General features: G+C 48.4%; 1 protein-coding gene across 2 annotated transcripts; it reads right to left on the reverse strand.

Moving 5' to 3' along the window:
* Positions 1–31: 31 nt before the first annotated feature.
* On the reverse strand, positions 32–4,157 carry VSX1 (visual system homeobox 1). Of its 2 annotated transcripts, none has more exons than XM_072927458.1 (5): positions 3,774–4,157; positions 3,329–3,407; positions 2,945–3,068; positions 1,853–2,021; positions 32–1,233 (listed from the first exon to the last, which is right to left on the reverse strand). In XM_072927458.1, the coding sequence occupies exons 1-5, from the start codon at positions 4,141–4,143 to the stop codon at positions 968–970; spliced, it is 1,008 nt and encodes a 335-aa protein (XP_072783559.1). In that variant the 5' UTR covers positions 4,144–4,157; the 3' UTR covers positions 32–967. The 2 variants fall into 2 exon arrangements, with proteins under 2 accessions (XP_072783559.1, XP_002195530.2); XM_002195494.5 differs by having other exon boundaries at positions 1,853–2,033.
* Positions 4,158–27,535: the final 23,378 nt, after the last annotated feature.

Genomic DNA, 27,535 nt, shown 5'->3' on the forward strand with positions numbered 1-27,535 from the left:
GGTATAAATTGCAATACAGAGCATGAAAACCAAAGATACAACACAATTTTATTTATGGATGTGTAATAAATAAATGGTGGACAATACAGGAAGAGCCACATTCAAAAATCCAGATTACTAAAGTGCTTTTAGACATAAATATAGGGTGACCAAGAAACAGCTCTGACATTAACACTTTTTACAGACAATTACAAAAGATCTTCTTATGTCACTTCACAAAATTGTTTAATTGCTCCAGGGTACTATGGCTTGCTTTTCAAGAAGGTCTGTTCTATCATGCATAGTGTGGCAAGTGACATTCAAGAGTGTACAAAATCATTGCATAAACAAAAACATCCTTACCCCCTTCTCCCAAATACGAGTTAAGGAAGATACACAGTGTAAATCCAGTGATAAGGCTGCATTGGCAGGTTAGATCCTCAGGGAGCATAAACCTGCCTGTCTGTCAGGTTACACCAGCTTGAGGATGAACCATACCATGTTTAAAAACCCTGCTGCTCCTCGAGGTGGAAGATTTGTGTGTTCAGCATGGAAGGACGTGCACACAGGCGCTGCGCCGGGGTGGAAGTGCTTGGAGAAGGCGTCTGTAAACTCCTGACCATCCTTGCACCTGTGTGTTGGAGGAGGGAGCAACTCCCAGTGTGTTGCTCGTCTTTGTGCTTCTGACTAGCTGGGGAAGTGGTCCCAGCATGGAGGAGAAGGGGGCTCCTCCCCAGCAGCAATTGGTGCTGATCACAATGTGCTCCCACCCTCACACTGCTCTTGGCCCCTCTGCCACCCTCCACCCTGGCTCTGATGAAAAGTGAACAGCTTGAATGTGAGGGGATGAGGGGATATGTGTGCCCGGTTTTAAAATGCCCTGAATTCAGATAACAGTTCCATTATTTAAGAAAAATATATATATCAATAAATATTGTGGTCTCGCCAGGATGCTGTGAGGTCTGGCCTCCTCCGGGGCAGCCCAAGCTCAGTGGTCCCTGTCGTTCTGCTCTGTGGGGGTGTCCCCGTTGATGTACTGCCTCAGCACACCCCTCTTCTCGTGCTTGGCTGTCCTGGAGAGGTCGATGGCTGTGTCCTCCAAGTCTTTTGCAGGCCCAAGCTTGTCAGAGCCCTTCTGGGAACTGGCTTGTGTCCCTTTGAGTTCCTCCTCCTCCTGCTCCATTCGCCAGCCATCTGCCAGCTTCTCTTGGCTCTCTGCCTTCCTGCTTACCTCCATGGACTTTTTGTGCATACCTTGCAGAGGGGAGAGAACAAAGCCAAGGTTGCTTATCTCTGCTTGGGACGGCTCAGAATCACTTCCTGAATTACTGCTGCTTCCCTCAGTTCTTGCCTACGTCCCAAGGAAAGCTCTCTCTAAATACCAGCCTTTCCCATCCCAGAGCCCTGCCACCTGCTCTCTGCAGCCTGGGGAGATGGCTTGTGGAAAAATTAGTCTGTACCTTCCCTGTAGCAGGGAAGGCTTACAGGGAGAGGTGTGCTGTAATGACCCATTCCAACCTGGATTTTGAGTTTGTATGAGCAGAGGGTAGCTCTGAGGTAGCTCTGAGATATCTTCAGTTTAGGGGCAGGTGGTGGTGACTTTTTAGATGCCTTGCAACTCCCATGCTGCCTGCTAGCACTGCAGGGTGATATCCACCCAGGTGCAGGCACCTGTCTGACACAGCAGTAAAAGGTTTTCCTTTTCCTAGCAGTTCTTTGCAAGGAGGAAGTGGAAAACCGAGGGTATTTGGCAGCCTGTATACAGCTCAGGGCCAGGGAGGCCCCTTTCCTTTCTGGAAAAAGGCAAGGGCAGCCATAAGAAAGAAGAAGCTGAGCCCTGATCCCCCCAGCAGCACCCCAAGTTCCCACTCACCCAGCAGCCACGGGGCACAGGATCCCACCAGGCCGCTCTTGGCAGAGTTGATGATGGACTCGGGCAGGGGGATGGAATGCCTCACCATGGCCCCATAGAGGCCGTACTCGGCCATCACGCTGCTCCGGCCCCAGCACTTCTCCCGCTTCCGCCACTTGGCTCTTCGGTTCTGAAACCAAACCTTCAGGGGTAACAGCCAGGAGAGCACGGAGGGGTGGGGTTGGGGAGGAGACAGCCCCCGTGGCCGGGTGTGCAGGGCCCATCGGGAACGGGGGAATGTCCATCCAGGGCCAGAGGTCAGCCGTGGGGTGAGTGGAGGGGTTGGGTGTGCAGACACAGGGTGTGGACACGCAGGCGGCACCGGGAGGGCAGCCAGGGCGGCGTGTGGGGAGGGGTGTGAGGGAGAACACACACGTGGGTGTCAGAGAGGGGAGGAAGGGGGGGAGAGGGAGCACACGTTAACACGAGGCTGACTGTGACACAGGAGGGTGATCCCAGCCAAAGTCACCATACGCTGCTCTGCCTGCCCGCAGGGCCTCCCTGTCTGATCCACGAAGCACCAACCTCTCCAGGAAAAGGGCTCCGTAATGCAGTGACCAATGATGACAGAAGGTTTTCAGGTCCCTCTTCCCACCCCACTCCTCTATTTGAAGGTTCAAGGGAGTAGATATAAGCAGGCCGCTGCCCAGACCACCACCTCATTCTTAAGCCACTGAGCTGTTCCATAGGGGAGCAGGATCAGGCCCTAAAATGCCATGTGCCCCTCAAAGGGGCAAGCTAGTCAGCAAGCTCCTGTGTGACAGCTTGGCCCAGCAGCTCCAAATTGCTCCCAGCTCCTGCCTGAGTGGGAGAACAGAGCCAAGTTGCCAGTAATAAGCGACTGCTGGGGCCAGCTCAGTCCCCTTGTTCTGCATGTCCATTTGGAGGCTGTTCCATGCCAGCAGGCAGAAGCTGAGCCTCCCCCCAGGCGCCCTGCAGTGTTTCAGTGCCACCACATTCCCACCATCTGCACCCACTGTCACAGAGCAGAGGAGACAGATGCTGGCGGCCCACAGACTCCTCGGAAGAGAGAGGACCGCTGCAGCCACCTACCTGTATCCTGTCCTCCGGCAGCTCCGTCTTCACAGCCAGCATCTCCCGGGCATAGACGTCGGGGTAGTGTGCTTCATTGAAAGCCTTCTCCAGCTCCTCCAGCTGGTGAGCTGTGAATACAGTCCTGCCGAGAATAGAGACCATCCTGTCACACCGTCCGGACCCTTGGGCAAACAGCGAGGCTGGCAGCCCCCGCCACGCTGAGGTTTTCCTCCGGAAAATCCTCCCCCCACCCCAGCTGCAGCCCTCCTCTTTCCTCCTTTTCCTCCCTTTATCCCGCTGGGGGATACTGACCGCCCCAGCCTGGGGATCGGAGGAACAGCGAGAGGATGGTGGCAGCAGCGAGGAGGTGAGAACGGGGACAGCCTGGCTCCCGGGCGCTACCTGTGCCGGCGTTTCTTCCTCTTGATCTGGGAGGTGGTCATCTTCAGGTCGCTGGCGTCCCCGGACAGGCTGTCCTCATCTGGCAGCAGCATGCGGGAGGGGAAGAGTCACATTCCCGTCGAGAGCGGGGCAACCGAGCGCAGCTCCCCAGACACGGTTCCAGCCGCCCGCGGGGAGCAGGCGCGGGGCACGGAGGGGTCCCCTCCCACAGCTGAGCCCGCGGTGCCGCTCCGGTGATGCCATCCCGGGGCAGGAGGTGGGAGCCCACACTTGCCGGAGGGCCAAAGGAGCGGCATCCCGGCGGGACGGGCGGCACGGGAGCCGATCGCGCACCGCCGGGAGGATGCCGGCCGCGGCCGCAGGTGCGAGGCAGCCCCGGCAGTGGCACCGGACGGGGGTCCCCGTGCGCGCCTGAGCGGCCACCCTCGACCCCGACCCCGCTCACCGGAGATGTTCTCCTTGTGGCGGCGGGCGGCGGGAGGCGGCCCGGGAGGCGGGCGGGGGCCGCGGGCAGGCAGGAGCGGCAGCGGGGCGGGCAGCAGGCACGGGGCGCCCGGGCCCCCCAGGCTGCACAGCAGCCCCAGCCCCAGCCCCAGCGCCCCGCCGCCCTCGTAGCCACCGGCAGTGGCGGCCGGGGGGGGCCCGGGGGGCGGCTGCAGCTCGGCTTCCAGCCCCAGCAGGTCGGTGATGGCGAAGCCCTTGGCCCGCAGCCCCGCGCCTCCCGGCCGCGCCGCCGCGCCGGGTGTCACCGGTACGGGCACCGCCACCGGCCCCGCCGCCGCGCGTCCCCCCGACGGCTCCGCCCGGCCCGGCATCGCCGCCGCCGCCGCCTGGCCCGGCCACTACCGCCCACCGCCCTTTTTATCGTCCCGCCGCCGATCTCGGCTCCAATCACACTCCAGGCCGGCGGGGGGGCGCTCCCAATCCCCGGATTAACAGCCTCTGTCCCCCCTCCCGCCCGCACAGGTCCCGCGCCCCTCCCCCGGCCCTCCCAGGCCACCGCCCTGCCCCCCGGCGCCCCCTCTCGCCGTCCCTCCCTCCGCCCCCCTCGGCCCCCGCCCCTCGGTCCTCATCACCCCCCGCCGGGTCCCCTGCGGTTTCGCTCAAACCCTCTCCAGGACCCCCTCTCAGTACCTGTCCCGCCCCGGCCCGGTCAGCCTGTTCCCCCCCATGCCCCATAAATCCCCCTCACATCCCCTTGGGCTCCCTCTCCGGGTTTCCTCCCAGGAACCCCCTGCTGTGTCCTTTTGTCCCCATATCCTCTCTTCCATTGCCTGGCAGGGCACTCCCCAGCACCCCCATTCCAGCCCAAGACCCTTCAGCCCCACATCCCAGATGGGACATCCCACTGGGCTCAGCACCCGAGAGACAGAGATGGGAACAGGCAGGGGCTGTTGGGCAGGAGCCTCCCTGACCCCAGGTGTCTTGTCCCCAGGGCTAGGGTCACTTCGAGGTGCTTGGCCTCTATGCTCCCTTTTGCTCCCAGATTCTTGCACCTGGGCTGCAATTTTTTCCCCTCTTCCCTTCATCTGTTGATGGAAATGATTTACAACCGGCTTACACGGGCCGCCTGATCCAGGCCTTCATTGGACGGTCAGATTAACCGAGGGTCCTTCTGATAAAGATAATTACAAGGGGACTCCGCATTAACTTTGCATTATTAAAGAAAGACCCAAATCTCCCATCGCAAGCTGTTCCCAGGATTAGCAGAACAATAACTTTCATTTAGGATAATTGCCGTGGCCGGCACTGGGGGCTGGCGGGGGGGACCCTCTGGACCATCGTGCTTCTCGCCAAGAAAGGCAAATGGGTGTGAGGGGAATAGGAGGTGTGGGAATGTGGTCACACTTCCCAAAACACCAATTCGGGGTACTCATGTTCCCAGGATGAAGGGATGCTTGGGGCACCCCACCCAGGATTTCCCCCTGCGCCGACACTGAGCACACTGGGATCCCCTTGGGCATCTTCGCTTCTCCAGAGTGGTTTTGCTGCAGTTTTGCTGGAATAGGAGACTTTCACTGCTAGGCAGGGAGGATCTGCCACAGTAATTAGAAGACATAATCCGGCCACCACCCACAACAAATTTCCTGTTCGAGCAGATATTAGTGGTTAAAACCCTAATTTTTGATGTTGTCCCAGAATCAGCTTGATTTCAGCAGTTTACATTGAGGCTGAGCTGTTGGGAGAGATGATGAAGCCTTAAATATGCATATGGCCTAGGCATTTGGAAAGTTTGGGGATAAAGCACGTATAATTGCTCCTAATCAGTTTATGAAACATAAAAGCTCAAACCCAAGAGAAAGCCGATAGATGCAGAAATGGAAATAGCGATTAAATCTCCCCATGCTGGCAAGGTGGCCTGGATATGGCGCTGCTGCCCAGGGCGAGGGTGACCGAGGCCATGCCCTGGGGGATGGGGGCACACCTGCTCCCGGGACAGGACAGTGCGATGTGGGGTGGGGACACTCCTGCTGCACCCCCAGATCCCCCAGCCATGGTGAAGATGGGCACCTCCACCGGTCCTTTGGACAATAAATCAGTTAAAGGATATCTTGATATATGCTCATCAGATAGGATTAGCTGGGATTAGACTAATCAGTAAATGTTTCTCTGCTCATTATTTTCTAAGGAAGATTTTCAGCTGATTCTCCGACGCCGAAAGATTATTAATCGCTTAAAGAGCAGAACATCAAACATCGCCCCTTGCTCTAATTTCCCTGGGGTTTGCCCCCCCTCCCCATGGGCAGGGTGCCTGTGCCAGCCGGCCCAGCAGCCTCAAGGTGCCCCAGGAGCCAGAATCTCCATGGGGCTCTACCGCAGCAGCCCCAGGCCACAGGACCCCGGCCTCGGTGCAGTCCCATGTCCCAGGGGGTGAGTGCTGCCTGCAGCTGATGCTGGAGCACCCCCATCCCTGCTGCACTTTGCAGGACTAGGCACACAGCAAGGTGGGACAGTCCTCACATTGTCCCCTCCTCCCATGGCTGCTCCACCACCATGTCAGACACCTGCCATGACCTATAGGATGTAGGGCACACATGATGGGATGGATGCCTGGAGCTGTCCCACTCAGAGCCCAGAAACAAGCCTTGCAAGTCCTTAGGGGATTACAGACACATGCAGCATTTTGGTAGACCTCCCTTGGCTGATGATAACACCAAAGACAGCATTTGGTGGGTTTTGGAGTCCCTGTCTTCACCATGGGCTCAGGGAAAGCCCCAGAAGGATGTGCACTCAGCCTGCAACCACCTGCTGTAGCAATGAGGAGGGGGCAGCAAGGAGAAGGTATTGAAGGGCCTGGTTTAGGGGATTAGTAATGGGATAAGACAGCTTTCACCTCCCTGGTTTAGATATGAATCAGGTCAATAATAAAGGACCATCTGACAGTTTCAGGCAGCTCAGGGTGGAAGAGGCTCCTGTGCCCCAGGCTGGATGGAGAACCCATCTCCAAAAGCTCAGCTCTTACTGCACACCCACCCATGGTACCTGCACCAGCAGTCACAGCCCAGTGGCTCTCCCCAGCTCCACACCCCGCACCTGCATCAGCTCCTGGCACACCAGCACGGGAGCAGGTTGGAGCCTGCTCCCCAGGGATGGTGCTGGCACCACAGCCCTTGGGCACCTGCTGTGTAGGGCAAGCTCAGCCAGCCTGTTGGTGGCCATGGTGGGCCTTGCACGGGTGCAGGGTGACCCAGGGTGCAGCAGGGTGAGCAGTCAGCTGATGACAACACAAGCAATTTGGCAAATCTGGGAACCTCAATATGCATGGATGGAAGAAAAAGGCTTTTCTTCTGCCTCCTCCACATCCTGCTGGGAATATGGGGAAGTGATGGCTGTTGTGAAAGCATTGTCTCTGACACGTGGGTGAAATGGAACCAAGAAACAGCCTAGGGGAGAAGGCAGCAAAGAGGTGGGTGTTGCAGCCAATCCCATCTGTGTTTTACAAGGCTAAATCCCCACCTCTAAATTACAGACGAGCCTCTTCCTTGAAATGCAGGCAATGAGACTTTCCTCAGGCTGCAGCAGGGCTCCGTGGTGGATTTTGTGTGCACTCCTGGCCAGTTAGGAACAGGTATATGTAGTGGCCAAGTACTGACCATTTTGGGGTGATGGATTTGCAGAGGCAGGCGGCATGAACAGGTTAAATGAATCAGGGAACCTCTGCTCCCTGCACTGTCAGGCTGTGGGAAGTGCTTCATTTGGAGCTCGACAGGATGTTGGTGAAGCAGAGGGTTTGCAGGATGAGCGCAGCCACAGCTGGCCATGCACCACCTGCTCAGTGCTGTAACATCGCCAGCCCAGCTTACTGCAAGTGTTGTCAGCCCTAATTTGGCACGGGAGGGGGGGTCCCTTTCCTTGTCCCACTCAAGGAAATGCCCCAGAGACATCCCTACTAATTCCTCTGCACAGATTTCTGTCTTAAGGCATTTGCCTTTGATTAAAACCAGAAGAGCAGTCACAGTTTAAGTGGAGTTTAAGAGCAAACCATGTGCCGCTGCACAGGGTGCTCACATCTGGAGTGTCACAGATTTAATCAAACTGCTGGGAAGTGCCGCACGCAGACAGCTGTCACAGCAGCCTGGAGCCCATCTCCTAATTAATTCCTAGCCAACACAGGGCAAACAAATGGCCATCAAGGTGCTACACCTACAGCATCAACTGTAAGCGTGGCTGGCAGTGGGTGAGCAAGCAGAGCTCACCCTGTGTATCTCCAAGCAGCTACAGGTGATGTAGCCCATGGAAAACACTGTTCCTGCTCCTAGGAAGGAGACTGGTGTTTGTTTCAGGGGTGTGTGTATGGGAACAAGAGGGACAGAGTGTTCAGGAAGAAACCCAGATGGAGTAGTCACAACAGCGGTAGCTCTGATTTCTGGTTGCTCCTTCAGCTGCTGCTTTTTGCTTCCCCTCCTTCTTGCTTCTGCCAAACTTGTTGCTTTCTAGTACCGTTTATCTGCCCATCTGACATCCCTGTGGACAACCCCCTCTCCTCCTATACAGAATGTGTGAGCTGGGACACATCCGTCCCTGAAGATGCTCTGCCTGGTGCTAACCAGGGCCTGGCACCTGATGCAGGTTCTGGACAAACTCTGCTGCCACAGCCTTAAGCAAAATCTGAGCAATGGCAAAACAGGTCAGGCCCAGACTCGGTTCTCCTTGGTGCTCATTCACAGCTCATTAAAGCTAATTGAAATGACTACCAAAGCTGGGTCTATGCGGGTGTTTGGAAGCTCTGGGCACAAGGCACAACTAGGCTGGGAATATCCAACTGTGAGGAGCCCCAAACTAGCCGATGGACTGTCCACTCCAATTAGCCCCACAAAGGAGCTATTATTCCATTGCACTATGCTTGTCTGATTACTTTATCTTATTATTTTTTGATCATTTCTCCAAAATGTGCTAATTAAACAGAAATCATCAAGTCAATTAGAGAAACACTCATTAAAGCCGAAAAGAAAGTATCGGCAGAAGAAAAACGGCTGTGAGGGTCCCAAACACACACAATAGCTGCCATATTCATTAAATCAGCAACGCCCAAAAGAGGGGTAGACACTGTCCCACTCTGGTCTGTGCCCTGGAAATGAAACTTCCCAAGCAGTGGAGTTAGATTCCTCTCCTCTCCTCTCCTCTCCTCTCCTCTCCTCTCCTCTCCTCTCCTCTCCTCTCCTCTCCTCTCCTCTCCTCTCCTCTCCTCTCCTCTCCTCTCCTCTCCTCTCCTCTCCTCTCCTCTCCTCTCCTCTCCTCTCCTCTCCTCTCCTCTCCTCTCCTCTCCTCTCCTCTCCTCTCCTCTCCTCTCCTCTCCTCTCCTCTCCTCTCCTCTCCTCTCCTCTCCTCTCCTCTCCTCTCCTCTCCTCTCCTCTCCTCTCCTCTCCTCTCCTCTCCTCTCCTCTCCTCTCCTCTCCTCTCCTCTCCTCTCCTCTCCTCTCCTCTCCTCTCCTCTCCTCTCCTCTCCTCTCCTCTCCTCTCCTCTCCTCTCCTCTCCTCTCCTCTCCTCTCCTCTCCTCTCCTCTCCTCTCCTCTCCTCTCCTCTCCTCTCCTCTCCTCTCCTCTCCTCTCCTCTCCTCTCCTCTCCTCTCCTCTCCTCTCCTCTCCTCTCCTCTCCTCTCCTCTCCTCTCCTCTCCTCTCCTCTCCTCTCCTCTCCTCTCCTCTCCTCTCCTCTCCTCTCCTCTCCTCTCCTCTCCTCTCCTCTCCTCTCCTCTCCTCTCCTCTCCTCTCCTCTCCTCTCCTCTCCTCTCCTCTCCCTGCTGCTTCCCATGGCTTTCCCTGCTCCCAGCCCAGGAGTAAAGTGAGCCCCAGGCAGGACCTTCTCCATGTTCATACTCAGCACCTCACCAAAGAGAAGCCTTCCAGAACAATGCTACCCTTCACACCTCCCTCCTCTGGCCTGGAAGCAAGACACAGGAAAATCCAGGAAAACATGCTAACCAGTGATTTCTGCAAGTAAATAAAGGGAGATCACAGTTTATTCTGACCCCAGAGTGGCAGAGTGTCCAGCTCAGCCTTTGCGTTTCCAAACCAGTTCAGCCATGCCTAATCACAGTCGCTGTGCTCTGAGACCTAACAGAAGCACTTCTCCTTTAATTAATCTCCAAGTTTGCTATCTGAGTGCTGTGCCATATGGTATTGATTTTTCAGCTTGGTATGACAGCACTTGCCATGAAAGAAACTAACCTAATTAAAGCAGGGGACACCAGCACACAGGCAACTACTCTCACTCTTACCCGTAATATGGCTTTCTAGAGGGGCTCTCCTGAGTGCCAACAGGTGCTGAAATGGGGCACCTCTACTTGCAGGTGAATTCAGAGGCTTTGGCTGTGCAGAGAAGTCCAGTTCCCCTTCTCAGCACTGACCTGGGCTTGCTGTGACAAATGGCACCTGGGCTTTCCCAGCTATCTCCACTCTGCAGCTGAGCAGAGAAGTTTTGAAGCATGGCTTCCCAACACAAACCATTTCTTTTCAGACAGACCAGATAAGTCGTTAACTGAATTCCTAAGAGACCTACACCGGGGTCTTTTAGCTGAAAACTGATGTGGCAGTCTCACAAATCCTATCAGACATTACACAAGCAAATGACCCAAGCTATGTTGTCCCAAACAGATCATCTAAAGGACCTATAGAAATAAGAGAAAAATAACAAAAATATATTCATGTGCATGGATCCTTCTTCCCAGAAGAGTGAAGGCACACATGCTTGCCTGTCTCATCTTTGTAGGCAATGACATTGTTTGGTGTGAGAAATACAGATAGCATTCCTGTAATTCACTGCACACATTTTACTTGATCCTGCAGGAAAGCTGCTCCTGCCCAGCTTTCCTCCCACGCACCCAGGGATGTGTTTTCTGTGCTCTGACACTGCATTCTGCAATTTTCTTTTGATATTCAGAAGGGGCATCTTTCAACACGTGGGGACTTCCCCTTCCTGGTTCTCCCTTTAGAGCTCAGCCTTGCTTTCACCGATGTCACTCCTACACCATCTTCTCCTCTATTCTCTTACACTGGCAGCACTGAGTTATAAAACTTGTAAAATTTCCTTGTGGGACTAATGTTTTTTCTACAATAAAGGACAGATTTTAGCACAGAGGACTTTCCAGCTTTTCTACCAGCTCCTGGGTTTTGCTTTGACGGGATTCCTTTAACATAGTCAAGGTGGGCCTTGATGCCAAAAGGGAACATACTGTACAAAATGAACAGATTGAATGTTGCTGACAATGAATAATTATTTAATCATCTTAAACAGGACTTATATTATTGGTATTGTCACACCCTGGGAAAAAGAGGAGGAAGAAAAGTAATAAGAGGAAGAAATAAACCTCTCCTTTATAGGATTATTGTCTGCAGTCTTCCCTTTTGGCTTGAGGTTACAATGGATTTTGAAAGTAAAACAAATGGATTTTCTTCCTATTTGGAAATTGCAGTGAATTGCAGTGAAATTACTCTTAATTCCTGTTGTTTGATACCTAGAAGGTTTCCAGTTTCTACAGGGAAAAGATGTCTGGTCACCAGTTTCCTTCAACATCCCCCAGCTCAGTCTCCTTTGCAGCTCCTGCAGAGCTCTTCCAGCCAAAGCACTCCTCAGACTCCTGAGAGGTGAACACACAGCAGTGACCGCAGAAACCATGGGCAATACCCTTTCCTCTGCTCTTGTCTGCCCAGGGCAGGAAATCTGTGCCTCAGTCCCATTTTGGGGGCCATCCCAGCAGGATGCACAGACAATCAGGTTACCTGCGTCTCATCTCCTGGCTTGGAGCCCATCATCCATCCTTCCCTCTCTTTTTAAGTGACTCCCCCTTTGTTTCTTTAGCTCACAGGAGGAGATGTAACAAAGAGCCCCATGGTCCTGCACAGTGGCTGAGTGTTCATTTGTTTGGCAAAGCAGCCCCTTTGGCTGGGGGAAGACCTGAGAGTGCAGCTGAGCTGTGTGGCAGGCTGTGGGGCAGCCATCCCCAGGGGCAACCTGAGAAAAGAGGCAATTAGCCAGCCCCTCACCAGCACAGCAGGGGCGGTTCAAGGGGAAAGAAAAGCCGAGCCCTGGTGGTAATGACATTTTTCCACATGGGTAAATGCATTGATCTGTGACAAACAATACCAGGCTGTGCCTCTGACTGTGGTGCTGAGGAGGAAATGATGGGAGAGCATCCCCATGCCAGATGTTCAAGACACAAGTTTCCTAGATTCTCTGCGTGAAGCTGAAAGTCTGTGGAGGACGAGTCCCTGCGGATGTGTCCCCAGACCCTGCTGAAACCACAGAAGCCCAGGTCTTGCCCAAGGCACACTTCCCAGCAGGTGCCAGGAGCTTCTCCTTAAAGACAAGTGCGATGCAGGTGAGCCTCATCCACAGTCCTATCCCACATCTTCAGAAAGTCCTGCAGAGCAGACAAGCAGGGTACAAAGCACTCAAGTAAAGCTTCATAACAGAGCTACCCTGGGTAAGCTACCTATTAATGGAGGCTAAGACAGTGGCAAATCCACTCCTGTCCCTGACACCCTAACTCCCCATGCCAGTTGCCTTTTAACTACTCCCTGCAGGGCGGTGACAGCAGGTTGATCCCACACTTGTAGAGCACCTGAAGTAACACAGCATTTCTGTAACACCCCAACCCATGACTGGACTGGGGCATCTCTCCCAGGGCAATTCCTCTAGGAGAAACCTAATCCATAAAGGATGAACCCTGGCAGACATGGGCCTCTGTTTTGCTTGGAGCAGTTCCTTCTACTTGCCTGCTTCCAAAATAGCCAGGTGATCTCATATAAATACCACTACTCAGACAGAAGTGGTGGGCTGTCCCAGGCACATCATACACACTCTGGACTGGGCATCATGAGTGTCTGAGAAGAAACGTATAGGAGTGTGTTATTAGCATCTTGTCATGGAATGGACAAAGTGGTTTAGGAGAGCACAGGGCAAGGCACACATCCTGTCCGAAGAGCTTAACTTCTAAGCTTTAATCAGAAGAATTAGGGCTTTACTTTGGCTCAGATTTAATCAGAATGAATAGCAGAGATGGTCGTGCCATTTTGTAGGCAGGGTGCTATCTGCTCAGGACATTCCCTCCTGTCTCATACTAGCCAGGCTGCACCCCTGGGTGATCAGGGTCTGGCTCTGGTGACAGGCACTGTCCAATGGCCACAGCTGACCTCGGGGTAGCTCGGGTAGCATGAAAGCCCTGTTGGCTCTGGGGGTGCTTCCCAGGCTGGCTTTGCCCTCCTGCTGGAGGTTTAACTCTAGGTGAGTCCCCATACACCCGCACACATCCAATGGCAGCTCCAGCAATTCTCCTCCATGTCTGCTCACTCAGCACTCTCCTTTGGGCCAGAGCCATCAGGGAACAGCCCTGGATGGTTGCTGTATTGCCAGCTGGACTGGAGCCTGGGACCTGCTTTAGCCCAGCTTCCATCGCGCGTTCAGTCTCATGGCTGGGCCGTGGGTGGAGCAGGGTTGGACCAGATCTCTCGGCAGCAAGAGCGAGCATAAAGGAAGGAGATTTATTCTGTTCCTGGCAGACCTCTCCACTCATCACACAGAGCTTGCAGATGCTTTGGCAGGGCAGGACATGTGCACAGGGAAAAGACCTGGAGATAAATGCAGGGTGGGCATTGCTCTTTCCCCCAGCTTAGCACCTGCCTCACCCACCACATCACCATGGGATCACTCCTGCTTCATTTTTAGCTGCAAAATAACGCTTTTGACTGGCACTTCACCTGGAAAGCTCAAAGTTCAAGGCAAAGAGCACCAAACTGCAGCTAGTTAAAGCAAACCACACCATCCTCTGCTGAGAGCTGCCATGGTCAGAGGACTTATGTTGCTTACCTTTTTCCACCCTGGTTTTTTTTGACACTTTTTTCTGTTGTCTTTTGCAAGCACATCCCTCATTGCAAAGCCAAACTCCAGCTGCCCTGGGCACCATGCCACCTTGTCACTCTCTTCTCTGGCCTAAGCAAATTCCTGACCATGGCAGCAGGTAAATATGAGGAACATATACAGAATGTAACCTCATCTTAGATCCTCCAACTCCTTGCTGCATTTCCAGCTCACAGAAGTGGCTTGGATCTTCCTGAGCAAAATCTAATCAGGTCTGTGTAAAAAAAAAAAAAATATATATATAGTAGGAAAGAAAAGCCCTGACCATATTTTTAAATAATACCAAAAAGCTGTAAGTATGTGGTCGGCCTGTTTGTTCTTACTGCATGGGATCAGCCTGATTATTCAGGGATTCATTTTTATTTCTGAGTTTTGTTTTTTTTTTCTCATTCAACAGCTGCACATTAATAAAAACTCCATTTATTGGAGGATTTGGCTGGGATTGCTATAATAAAATAGAAGGATTTGTGCCGGGCACTAAAAGAACTCTCTGCAAAAAAGTAGTGTTTTTCCTGTGATTAGGAGCACCAGAACATATTGTTTTGCTGTGTAGCACCATCACTGCCAAGGGTGGTGACAGATGTCTTGTGTTAATGTTGAATGATTAAATGCCATTTCTGAAGCCACTCCCTATCTGTGTAGCACGGTGCTACTTCACCCACACAATCTGCCTTCAATCTGTTCCCTTTGCTGAGAGCATCCCGCCCTGCTGACTGTCATGAAACCCCCACCACCACCCCGCTGCACACTGTGCCCCAGAGCCAGCTGTGTCCAGCCAGAGTCGGGACATCAATCTTCCAGTTCCCTGTCAGGGCAGCTCAGAAACAGAGGGTACAGCCAGTGGAAATGGAGAGACAAGTGCAGCTCTTGGGCTTCTCATCCTGCCATGGTGTTCCTCACCCACATCAACAGTGAGGGCAAGTTTGGTGGGAAATATGAGACCAGCCCAAGAGGTCACTTTTTCCAGCTCTAACTCCATTAAAAGAGGTGATATATTCTTGCACACTTGCCTCTCTTCTATACAAAGACCACTGCTTGTCGTCTGTGACCAGTGCCCTTTGAGCAAGGCAGAGAGCATCCCACCTGCAGGTGGCTGCAGAGCCATGTCCAGCTGCAGCAGGGCCTCCACAAGTCCCTAGCACTGACTTTCTTGCTTTCCACTGTCCTCAGCCCATCTCTTTTTACCCTCTTACTCTCATAAACCAGTATAGCCTACAGACTGCATCCCACTCTGCCCAAAACCAGGTAGGCAACTATGGGTATCCTCAGCTCAGTCAGAGAGAAAGGAGAGGTTTCTGCCAGGCTAGGGCCTGGGAAAGAGTTGCAAAGGAATGTAAATAATTCTCTATCTCTCTTGTTCACATAGTTTATGGATATGTTCTGCCACCGTGAGTCATTCAGAGCGCACCAATGGTGTGAGATGTTTTTACTTTAAGACCAATGAAATTAGTCTTCTCAATGTTCTCTATAAAAAGAGTGATGTATTTGAAATAAATCAGTTGAGTTCTATTCATCTAGCCTTCTGACTGGAGTTCTGTTCCTGTCCTGCCTCAACAGCGACAGGTAACGCAGCTCTGGGAAGAAAGAGCCTCTGCCCAGAAAAAGAAGATGAGCAGACCAGCAGTGAGGCAGAAGTGTTGGCTCAGTGCTGTCCACCTGAAATTTAGTGATGTTCCTCTTCTAAAAGCATGCTCTGACCTCAGCAAACACACACAGAGACACCCTGAGAGAATCATGCACACGTGCACACACACAGATCCTTGATGAGGACATCTGTATCCTCTGGAAGAATGCTGTCTTCACAAAACCATCATCTGTTTGGCATCTGTTGCAATGACCAGATGCAGAGACAAGTTGTGCACACCACTTCCAACCCACACACACACAGGTGGCATTTAAGTCCCAGCACCGCACAGATGACAAATAAGGTTGTTTCCCCAAACAGAGCTGATGTGGTGAGGGCGAGGGAGGAGCTGGCAGAGGAAAATCTGGCTGCTCACATGCATTCCCACATGTTGCTACAAGTCCTGTCAGTCAAGGAAGGAAGCATGGTAGGGAGCACTTTGGCAAGCTGGGAGTTGCATGAAGATGTCAAAGAGGGGGATGCCCCTGTAGGAAGCCCAGCCAAGGTGATGCTGCTACACATGCTCACACCACCTACAAACAGAACCTTCCCCCCTCCTCTGTTCACCTCTCTCCTTGCATCCCATGGATTTGGGGATGGTGTTCCCCCACTTTGTCCCAGGACTAAGTGCCACTGAAGATGTCATCCCTCTGGCTGCAGTGACCTGGCTGCAGCAGGAAGCTCTTCTGCAAAGCTTGAGGAGGCAGGAGGGCAAGGTGATACCAAACAACAAGAGGCCCAAATTGACTTATTTCTACCACCTCTCCTTTACAAAAATATGAAGCCCTGCTGTCACTTGTTAATCCATCAGCCTGACAGGTCAAGTAAAAGCAGGTTGCCCACTCGCTTTCACTTCTCCCCCAACTTAATCTCTGTGCTAAATTACAAGTTGATAATGGGTTACCATTAATTATTGATTTTCCAGATAATACTTGTTAAAGTAGAATTAACGCTATTGTTTCTGAACAAATACTGCCCAAATACTGTGTTTAGTGGGCTTGTAATCAGCTTTACCCACTTTTCCTCTAATCTGATTGAAACAGATTTCCTACCAAATCTTTTTTATCATTTCGTTGATATTAAAAGGTCACATATTTATGCCTGCCCAAAAGTTTAATTTAAGTTACTGCAATTGATTATCATGACATATTCATGTTCAAACAGCAGAGTGCTGATGGAGGTACTTTAATTTAGAGTGGAAATGAAGAAGCAGAGGGAAACTGCGAGGAGGAACACTTTCTGTGGCATTCAGTGAGTGATGTTAGGCATTGTACATTTTAGCTTATTTTCCCAAGCCCTATATTATGATTCTGTTCATCATAATGCCTTTTGACCTGCTGCATTTACTCCATCATAATTATCCTTTAATACTCTTATAAATGAACTTTTAGCTTATCTTCTGTTAATTCTCAGAACAAGCAAAGCACACACGTAACAAACAAAGCCATCTAAATAAAGTGTTTAACCCTTGTGGTGGCTTTCCCTGATTATTCAAAGGTGGGCAGTCTGTTTAAGAGGTAGGTGGCTCAATTACACTTCCTCTGATAAGGTACAGAATGTGTGATGGCATTTCACCCCCTCTTCAAGCCAAGCCCCACTGAACAAGTCTCTGAAAAGAAAAAGCAATGAATTTAAAGCAAAACAAAAGTAGCTGGCAAAACTAACACAGATCAGTCTGGGATTTCTCCAGTATTGGGCAGCCCCCTAAGCTGAATGGCACACAGGACCTGAGAAGAGCTAGTTAGAAAGAGAAGGTGGAGATGACTTGTCTAGAGCGCCTGAGAGGCTTCAATTTAATTTCCAGCTTATCCATGAGTTCTCAGTGATCTCCTAGACAACCAGCTCTCTAGGACATGGAGGACATGGAGACCCCTGCCAGGTCTGTCCTGGGTTCCTGGTGCATTGGAACAGAGAGAGTTTATTCACAATACAGCCACAGTACTAAACACTGTAACATCTCCCACCTTGCTTCTCCTCCATGCTCAAACCATGGTGGGAAATGGGAATGCACCAGGTTGTTTCTATATTGCAGAGTTTGGCACATGATCACATCTCAGCAATGGTCTCCACAAAGGTTTCTATACACACAAACATGTCAGCAATAAAAAATCTGGGCAGCACAAGACCAACACTGGTTTGCAGCTATAGCTGGGTGCAGGAGAGACCTGACTGGAGATGTCATCTGCCAGCAAATTTCTCCTTGCTTTTGATAACTCAGTAGGGACAAGACTCTCCAATATTCCCAGTGCCTTGGACACCTGCCACTGACCCAGCACGTCAAACTCCCACAAACTCTTCTGCAGATGACAAAACTGCAACCCCTCTCTGCTGTGACCTGATTTCCCTGCTCCACCTTGCAAGGCATGTGAGAGCTGGCACTGGTCAGCTCCTGACTCCCAAGGCAGAGGGCAGGCACCTGGATACTCACCCCTGGTACAGCTCTGCTGCTGTGCATTCCTGGACATCCCAGGTGAGGACAAGGTTAGTGAAACATGTGTGGCACAAAGAGGGGTGACACAGCGATGCAATCACAGCTTCCCTTGCTGTACTTACTCCAGTCTCTGTGCTGTGCTTGTTTATTATTAACATGACAAGCAAAGCAAGAGAAGGTCCCTTTCTTGGAGAGTTTGCTAAACCTGGATGTACAAGTTTACTTGTACATTACTTGTAAATTAAGCATTACTTTCCCCACAGGAGCTGAAATCCAATATAGGCTGTGGCTGCCTGGGGCTCAGACTCGAGGTGTCTACATGCAGCCCTGGAAACTTAAACACCTTTTGAGCAGCTGATCAGTGGTAAGCCCAAGCAGCTGCACATTTTCCCAGGACACATGGCAACGAGGTCCTGCAAGCAGAGGAAGGAACAGAAATGGATGGATGCTCCTGCCACCAGGCCGTTGTCCTGAAATGACTCCACATGCGGCAGGGACTCATCTGCTTGCAGCGTTTCCTTCCCCACGCACATCCTGCATCTGCCTGTTCCGAAAACAAACTGCTTTCACTTTCCAGCAGTCCATCAGAGACTATCTCACCTGACTAATGCAGAGGCAGGTAAAAGACAGATCAGTAGAAAATTCTGAAGATCCTTTTTTATAGAATAGGTAAACTGCAACTTTCCAGAGTAACTCAGATTTTCATGGAAATGGAGTGATATTCAGTGAAAAGCTACTGGCACACATAATGAGAAAATACCTAATTCTCCCAAAGAAGGTTTTATGCCCATAAGTGCATTGACAATAACCTGGAAGGGTTAGATTACAGCTAGTAATGTCACGCAGACCTCTAGAGGAGATTAACTCAGGAGTTTTGTTATTAAAGGTGTACCATTCATGAGCCTAACTCCACTACAGTGGTAGACACTAAACAATACTAAAAGAGGTTAACAGCCCTCAGCAGCTCCACGAGACAACTTGTCCCTATTGGTGCATATTCCAGTTAAAGAAAAAAAAAAATCTTGAGAAATTACAAATGAAACCATCATTCTGTTTGGTCCCCAGCCCATCTTATTTGCTCTGTAATATTATTTGTCCTCACAAAATCCTGTTACAGTCTTTTCCCTTGTTTTTCCATCAAGATGAGGATTCTTTTAGTCACGGGGCTGGATCCTCAGCTGCTGTGGACTGACCCAGCTTTCTCAGCAAATGGGACTATGTTAAGTTACATCAGCTGGGAATCTGTTTGCTCTCCTGCTTCACATGGAATGGACTCACAAAGATTATCAGTTAGCTTTAAGACTATCATGTTTTTATTGTAAAGAAATCACTTTAAAAGCATTTTTGTCTATCCAGTTTTTAAGAATCCAATCCTCTGCCATAGCTTAAGGACAAACAATTTCATGATTACCACCAGCAGAGCCAAGGCCAACTTGAGAAAATTTTATTTATTTCCTGATAACATAATCCATATCCCACTGAATTGCCATGTGAAATATACTCCTGTGTAATACCAAAGTGTTAATGGCACAGAGTAAAACCACAAGCTGGTTTGAAATGCAGAGATTTTGAAGGAAAAGATATGAAATCACATAATGCAGCTCCATTTGACAATAAATGATCCTTTTATCCGATTATTATTTCAGTTGCATGTCTTTAATAAAATGCAGCAGTCACCCATTCCCCAAAGCATTTTGACCACAGTTATGATCGAAGAGCAGTGGCCTGTAGCAGAACAGCTGCATCCTGATCCTTTTTTACCCCATGCATAACCTGAGCTCCTCAAATCTCAGGACCATCAGAGGGTGAGACTTAGGATCACAGGCACAACTGCTTTATACTCCAGCAGCTCCAGAGAAATCATCACACCAATGGGTACCAACTAGGAGGCAGGAACTGGCAAGGAGAGACACTGAAATAAAAAGGCAGCACTGAAATAGACCGTGACTAATAGAATCAAAGAAAGTAAGAAGGAAGTTCCTACTTTTACCAACAGCAAACTTATCTTCTGTTTGTCAGCTGGCCTTTCTACAAGATGCTGAGTGTTGAGCTGCCATTCACAGTTCAGAACAAATTTCTTTAAGCCAATAAACTGCAGTTTCAAACAAGGAAAGAAGAAGTGGTCACATCTTTTGGAGAAAGCTGCCGGTTTACTACCTGCTGCTTACCTTTACAAGGAGGAAAAGTAGGTAACTCAATGTGTAAAGAATTTTGGAGAGCTAACACAGCATCAGGAAGTCCTGCTTTTTATGGTTTGAGAGCAGACAAATGACCCTTTTCCGTGATATTATAAATTGGCTCAAAGATTGCAAACATGCTGATAAAATACTACTACAGCTTCTCAAAGGAATTTTATTTCATTCTGATTTAAATAGAAATGAGTGTAATACAAAATTGGCTGTTCTCATATTGGCAAGTTTTCAATCTATTTGACTGCTAAATCTTCAAATCAACATCAGCCTTTTCTCAGCCCAGAGGAGTTTGGTCAACCACTGAGCTGCAAAGAAACATTAAATGTTACTGATTTCCATCACATTTGCAAAGGTGATAAATAAACACTAAATAGCATAGGTCAGATGTGCCAGCAAATTGAACCACTTGCAGAAATAGATTTTTGCTTCTAAAAAACAAATCTACCTCTCCACGGAAAATATGGTAACTGGAGACAGTCCTTTGGGATGGTACCTAAAATAGCTAAGAAAATGTTGAATAGAATGTCTTGGTTGGAAAACATTGCCTCCCAGAAGCAAGATTAATTTAGGTAAAAAAAGAAGGGGCATATTTTTCACCGTGGATTCCCCAATTTTATTTACAGCAGACAAAAATGTGCTGTTCTTAACTGCGCCAACTATGAACTTGACTGTTCATACATGATGTCATGTGCACATGGGGTAGAGTGACACTATTCACCCTCAGAAAAGACATTTTCAGAACCTACAGCATAAACCTACAGCATAAAGATATGAGGCAGAGACGGATTTCCTTTTATTATTTTCATTTTTTGGGGTGCTGCTGTTACGTGGCCTCTGGCGACTTGAAGTCTACCACATCAGCTTCTGAGATTTCCCAGAAGAAAAACAGATGTCCATGCAGGACTTTCACTTCACCTGACCACAACTTGCTTCTCTGTAACTTTTCTCAGTCTTGGCAGTAGCCACTGGACTACCAAGGCTCTGGACATCTGGCAGGAATGCAGTGGTCCAAAAGGTGATCATATAGCAGAACCTAAATACTTGCATTAGGGCCTGCAAGGTGAGCAGCTGAGCTAAAACCCAGCTCAGGACAGTGAGAGGATGGTGGAGAAACATCAGCACATTCAAAGCTAGGCAGCAGAACCCTAAGACACCTGCACAAATGAACAAAGCTGGTGAGAGCACAACCTCTTCTGCAGGCAGAGACTAATTGGAGTGTCTGACCAAAATGCCCGTGTATGACACATACAGTCACCCCTCCCCTATACCGTCCTGCTGATTAGGTTGCAGTGATCTGCAGTTTGGGTTTTTGAACTGGAGAACTCAACTGGGGTGTAAACACTGAGGAGTGTCCATTCAGTTAGATTCCTTTCCTTCCAGTGTCACTCTCCACCAGCTCCAGCAAATTCAGACCAGAATAAAAGTAATGCCACTAAATCAGTCAGAATATATAGGTACCTCTGGTGTTTCTTTGGCTACTAAAATCCCACCGTGGGATTTCTCTAGAAATGAAGGAGCAGTTCAGTTACAGGACTGGGGCCACATCTCCAAGCACAGAGCATGTGCACCAGGAATGGCAGTACAAGCTTACAGCTGTCATGTGTATTCTTTCACCAAAAAAAGCTACGAAATAAGCAAAAAACTTAGCATCAACCCAGAGTATTAGAAACACGAAGAGCAATATCCCGCAGAATCACTCTTTTCCTGCTAAGCGACTCCACCCTCTTGCCTGTCCACACCAAGGAAGAGGCTCCAAATTCGCACTGGTAGGGAGAAACGCGTTCATCCAAATTACCTTTTTTTATTCATGGGCCTTCCTTAACAGCAATGATAAGAATAACAAATCCTGTGGGAGCAATGTAACTAATTCATGCGCGGATGTGCAAATGGGCAATTTGCAAACTAATTGCTCCTGCACAATGCTCTGTGCAGACAGGTTGTCCAAACACTGGCTCTGCGCACTATTTGTAGCCGCGGCTGCCTGGTAAGAGGCGGTTGAAATACTTTCTGGGCAGACAATGGGCTTGCTCAAGTGTGCAACTATTTCAGAGGGAAGCTATCCCGCCCACCCTGGGTGGCGAAGGTTTGTTCTGCCTTCGTCCAGCTGCCGCGTTGTGCCAGGAAAATACAGGGGCCATGTGCGGGACAAAACAGTTTTGCCTTATTGCCTCTGCCAGCTTGGGAGGACGCAGGGAGTATCAGCAGCATATGGGCCCCGGGGGATTTCAGCCATTTAACAAACATTATATGCTCCATAACAAAACAACAATATTTTGGTACTTAGATCAACCAACTAAATTAGATTCCCTAGATGGTGAGGACTGGTATGCTAATTGGCTTGCCTTGTGGATTTTCTATGTGGCTCCCCAAGAAACAGATTGGCCCATTTTTCAGGCAACTGATTGTTAATTGGAGTAATGAATAGCAGGCTGGAGGGTCCATCACTTCGCTTGGTAAATTCAAACCCCTGTTATTCAATGAGGATAGGATAAGTGAGTGGTTTTCATGGCTGGTGGGCAAACGGCTGGCCCCAGGTCAACTCCAAGGCGGTTTTCTTTCTCTTTACTCCAGGAGCACAAGGGGAAATTTAGCACTTGATTCCACCATCCCTCGGGGATGCTGTGCTCTTCAAACAGTTGAATTGTCCCCAAGAAGGGCTTGCCCCTCTGACTGCAGAAGGCTAGCCAGTACATTTACTGAGCAGATTTCTGCTGATCTCCTCTGGCAGTGGTCTCTAACATAAGCAACCTCTGCTGCTTCTGGGAAAGTCCTCAGTTTTGCTGTGCTCTGCTTCCCTGGTAGCTCTGATGTAACCCAGCCCTCAAACCCACACTGGCAGGGATAAAGGCCTTGTTTCCCACCCCACTCTCTCCAGCGTCTGGTTTTGATTGCAAACAAAGTGTGGAAATTACAAGCTCTCTCTGTTCTCACAAACTTTGCTGTAAGCCAACCTCTCCCATCTCCCTGGCACTGAGCAGTCCTCTCCAGACCAGCTCTGTGGTTGCACACAGGACACCAGCCTGCTCTGTTGGGTCATCTTCCCTGTAACTGCTTTCTGCATTGCAACTCAAGGTACAGACTGCCTGAAAACCTTGGCTCAACCATTCACCAAAGACAATACCATGAAAATTTCAGAAATGGGTCCCTCTAGGGCATTTCAATACTATTCCACAACAGATGAGATTTTAAATTTGTTAGCTGAACCAAAGAATAGCTTTTACAAATTTACAGAGATATGCAATTAAAATGTTTTTACTTGTTAAAACATTACCTTTCCAGACAACTTTGGTTATACATTCTACTAAAAAGCAGAGATTGTTTCAGTTTTTAATTTTAAAAAACATGCACAGTTTATGCTTCATGTTGAGCATGAAGATGGCCCAAACCAGCACATAGGTGCCTAACATCAAATTCTTTTCCTTCTGGAAAGAAATAGAAATCTTGCAGTATCATTTTTCTGCACCACAGTATCAAAGTAACTGAGCTTATCAGAGAGACTAAGATAACATTCTGAAAGAAGAGACTTATTTTGATAAGTTATGTTAGGAGACAGATAGGTGACCCTATTTCCTGAAAAAACAAACATAGCACAATAGACTACACTTTATAGTCAAAAGCAATTAATGGATTTTGGTGTCTGCACTTCTGCATGCACAGGGTGAGTGCTCCTAAAAGTGCAGTTCTTAAAGAGCAGAGAGACTGGTATTGCAAAGTCCTAAAACGCCTCAGGTTGAAGGTTAGACATTTCCAATGTTTCCTTTTCTGAGCATCATCACTGTTGCTTTATAAGCAACAGTGAATTTATCACTGGAGCACTAGAAAATGCATTCATTTATAGGATTTGAGCTACTAAAAATTAGCTTGCTTCTTCAAGGAAGTTTAGAAGTACTGGAGAAGAGTCCTGCAGCTCCTGAAGCATAGGTGATTGAAGATTAACAAGAGGCTACCGCTAATATTTATTTGTCAGTAGCTGGTGCAAGACATGGAGAAACTAATGGAGAAAACTTCTTTTCTCTCCAAGGTATACAATGATTACTTCACACACAAAACTTTAGACACCTCCTAACAAATGAGAGGTACATATCTTTCCAGAGCAAAAAATAACTCTTAGGATGATTGCCCCTTATGAGACTCTAAGCATCCATTGTTAATATACAGTGCAATTCCACATGGAGGACTGAGACCGGTGAACCCTTCCTCAAGGGGCACTGGGACAGCAGAGCACCTTCAAAAATGGCTCTCAAGGCAGGAGACTCACTTTCAACATTGTCTCTTAGGACACAAGAAGCAACATTCAACAAAGAATAAAATACACATAACAGAGAATTGGCAGTCAGCTGTATTTCCCTATTTCCATTTCTATACATATCAAGCAAAGGAATATTATGAGTATTAAGGAAAGACAGATACTTTCAGTTTTCTGGTTTTCATAATAACTTCAAATTGCTTCTGACATGCTTTACATAATAGTTATTGAAAATATCACAAGACTCACACAGAGAATTCATCATGAAACTAAACCGTGTGAAAACAAGTAATCATCTGAAGATGCAAATAATTTCCAAAATCCCAGGACTACTGTCTGTAGTCATAATCTAACTGGCAGCTGAATAATAAGGGAGGCTTTTCCCAGAGATCTTCAGTGACAGCACAAGAAGTGAAGGTCACAAACTGGAAAATGGCAAGTTCCTGTTCGATATCACATAACATGTTTCACCTTATAGGTGGTTTACTCCAGGGACAGGGCCCCAAGAATCTCCATTCTTGGAGGTACTAAACACTCAACTGGACAAGGCTTTTAGCAATCCAGTCAAACATCAAATATGCCCCTGTTTGGAGCATGGGAACCTCAAGAGGTCCACTCAAAGCTAAACTATTCTGAGTTTCAAATATCATGTTCAAAAAGGTTTGTTATTTTTAATCACAGCATTTTTATCAAAAGCTGAACCTTAACATCACACAGAAGCCAGTAATAGCTTTTAAAAGCTCTATAGAAGAGGTTGGGATCAATCTTTTGAAGAGGAAGCAGAATGATAAGGCAAGAAATTATTTCCTTCTCCCTCAGAATATTCACAATTGACTCCAAGATTATGACAAGATCATAAAAACCTTTCTTAACAAAAGCTTGTTAAAGGCATGTTTATTCCAACAGACAAACCTGTGCCACTCAACAACTAGCCTACAAAATTAATAATATGTATATTTGAATAAACATTTTACCCACCAACCCACTGGTTAAACATATATTTTTGACCGCCTGGAAGTCAGGCAGTCAAAAATATATGAACATGAAACACAAGGGACAATTTCTGAAGTTGCAAACAGTTAAAAATGGCAGTAATTTGTTTTCACATTTTTCATTCTCCCCACCTAATTTTTTCTCCAAAAACAACTACTTGGAGTCAGTGCTATGTGACAGCCCACAGAAAGGTGCATTTATAATGAATTTGGAGAAGTTAAAAACACAGTGATAGCAGACACAAAACAAAAATCTGGGGAATTCTCCTTAATTAGATTACACTCAGCAAACCCTGTCTATCTGAATGAGGACACAGCAGTGGAAACCGCCTGACAGCGTCGCTAATACAACCGAGGGGTTCTGTGGCAACAGACATCTGTTTTAAAACCCTGATCCAAATCTGCCCCTAGAGGCAAATCAGCCAGGCTTTGGACATCGGTCTGAAGCATTAAAAGCAAAATTCATATTTGATATTTGCTGGGAGCACGTGCAGCTCCACTCAACTCACCACATTTCAACAGCACCCTGGATTTCAAACAGCTCCAGAAGACTGCAAGGAGAAATAGACCCATTCATTATAAAACACTCACCAAGGTATAGTAATGCTGCTTCCCAACCTAGAAAGGTCTCAAAAAATTGACCAAAGTGCAAAGTAGACTCAGCCCCTAAACACTGCCCTACAAATCAAGGGCTTGAAAATTTTGTTGTGTGGCGTTTTCTCCCTCATGCTTAATTTTCTTGCATACAGACCTGTTGGAGGACCTTGCATACATCCCCTTACTTAGAAAAGCAACAAAAAAAAATTTCCCTTTTTTCCCCCTCTGAAAGCAGAATCTATTCATGTTTTATTACAACAGTCCATGATACATGTCAAATACGGAGGGGCCAAGGAGGAAAATCTGGCAATGATCCTCCTGTACATCATTTCAGACAGCAGGCACACACCTCAGAATAAATAAATAACCGCTAAGCCATCCCCATTCATGTTTATAATTAGTGCAATCTATTTAATAAACAGACACATAATATAGGTCAATTATGTAGGTCATGATAAATTTATGAAGAACTTCAGCCTGTAGGGCACCTAAAAGACCACGCTGAGGCAGCATTTCCAAAGTTACAGTTCATTTCTGCACACGGTTTGTGAGCAGCAGTGAGGAACAGCAGAGACCTCCTCTGTTTTTCTGGTTTGTGGTACTGTAGCCACAACCATCAGGGAACATAACAGCCACATCCCCTGGGAGACACCCCCTATGATACAAGCACAGAACTGCCCCTCCAAAATATTGCACCAGGTACTGCTTTCAACCAAAATTGCCAGAAGCATAAATGTCTCAAAGGTATTTAATTTCTATGACTTTTTCAAAAACTGATGGGTATCCAGAGGGGAGATAGAGAAATATGCTATTTATGCTTTCTCCATAGGAAAGGAAATGGTAATTCAGCATTTATCTGGTATGTTTGATCATGGCCGTCTCGACCAGGGACAGATGCAGCTGCAGAGAAATTGCAGTACATGCCAAGCTCTGCCTTGCTAGGAGTTTGGGGAAGGAAGGATGAAGAACCACAGTGGAGGGCATCAGAGAGCAGCAGGTGCTGTGTGGGGTTTCAGGTAAGAGACAGGGCCTCAGAACTACTTGTGCTTCTCAGGAATATGGGGAGGATGCAGTGATAGACGGACACAGAAAAAGCTACACATGAATGGTTTGCATCAAGGAGACAAATTTAACCTTCAGGGTTCAATGAACAACACACTTTTCTGCTACAGGTCAGCACAAGAGAGAAGATGGAACCTGAATGGAAAATTGAGCGATAGGTTTAGTTGCTGTTCCTTCTCCTTAGTATTTCCAAGTACTGCAGCAGACCAACTCTCTTGCTGGGCACACGTCAGCTGGTTGAACACCCATGTGCCTCTCTGAGGATGTAGGGACATGGATTATTCAGTGGGATTTGGCCCATGTTGCTAACTGGCTTGCACAACATGCCAATCACATGCAATTCATGGGCACACTTTGACAAAAATACTGACTTTATACTTACAGTACAACATAATCTTGTTACTGTTCACAAGAGTTGTGACCAAAATGGTGAAATAACCTTTTAATTATACAGATTCTCCTATCTGTACAATTTGTCTTTGATCTCTGTTTATTATTTCTCATTCAGACATCCAAAACAATGATTCTTATAATACGAGAGTGGCAGAGATAATTTCCCAAATGGTTCCTAAACTGGTTTCTAATAATCTGCATTTTACCTCAGGTTTGATATATATAATACACCAAGCTATGAATCTAAATGTTCAGGTATAAGTAATATCTACAATCATGTTCAAGTACAAGTAATATCTACAATCACAATGTAGA

Source organism: Taeniopygia guttata, chromosome 3 (genome assembly GCF_048771995.1).
Source record: "Taeniopygia guttata chromosome 3, bTaeGut7.mat, whole genome shotgun sequence".
NCBI classification, from domain to species: domain Eukaryota; kingdom Metazoa; phylum Chordata; class Aves; order Passeriformes; family Estrildidae; genus Taeniopygia; species Taeniopygia guttata.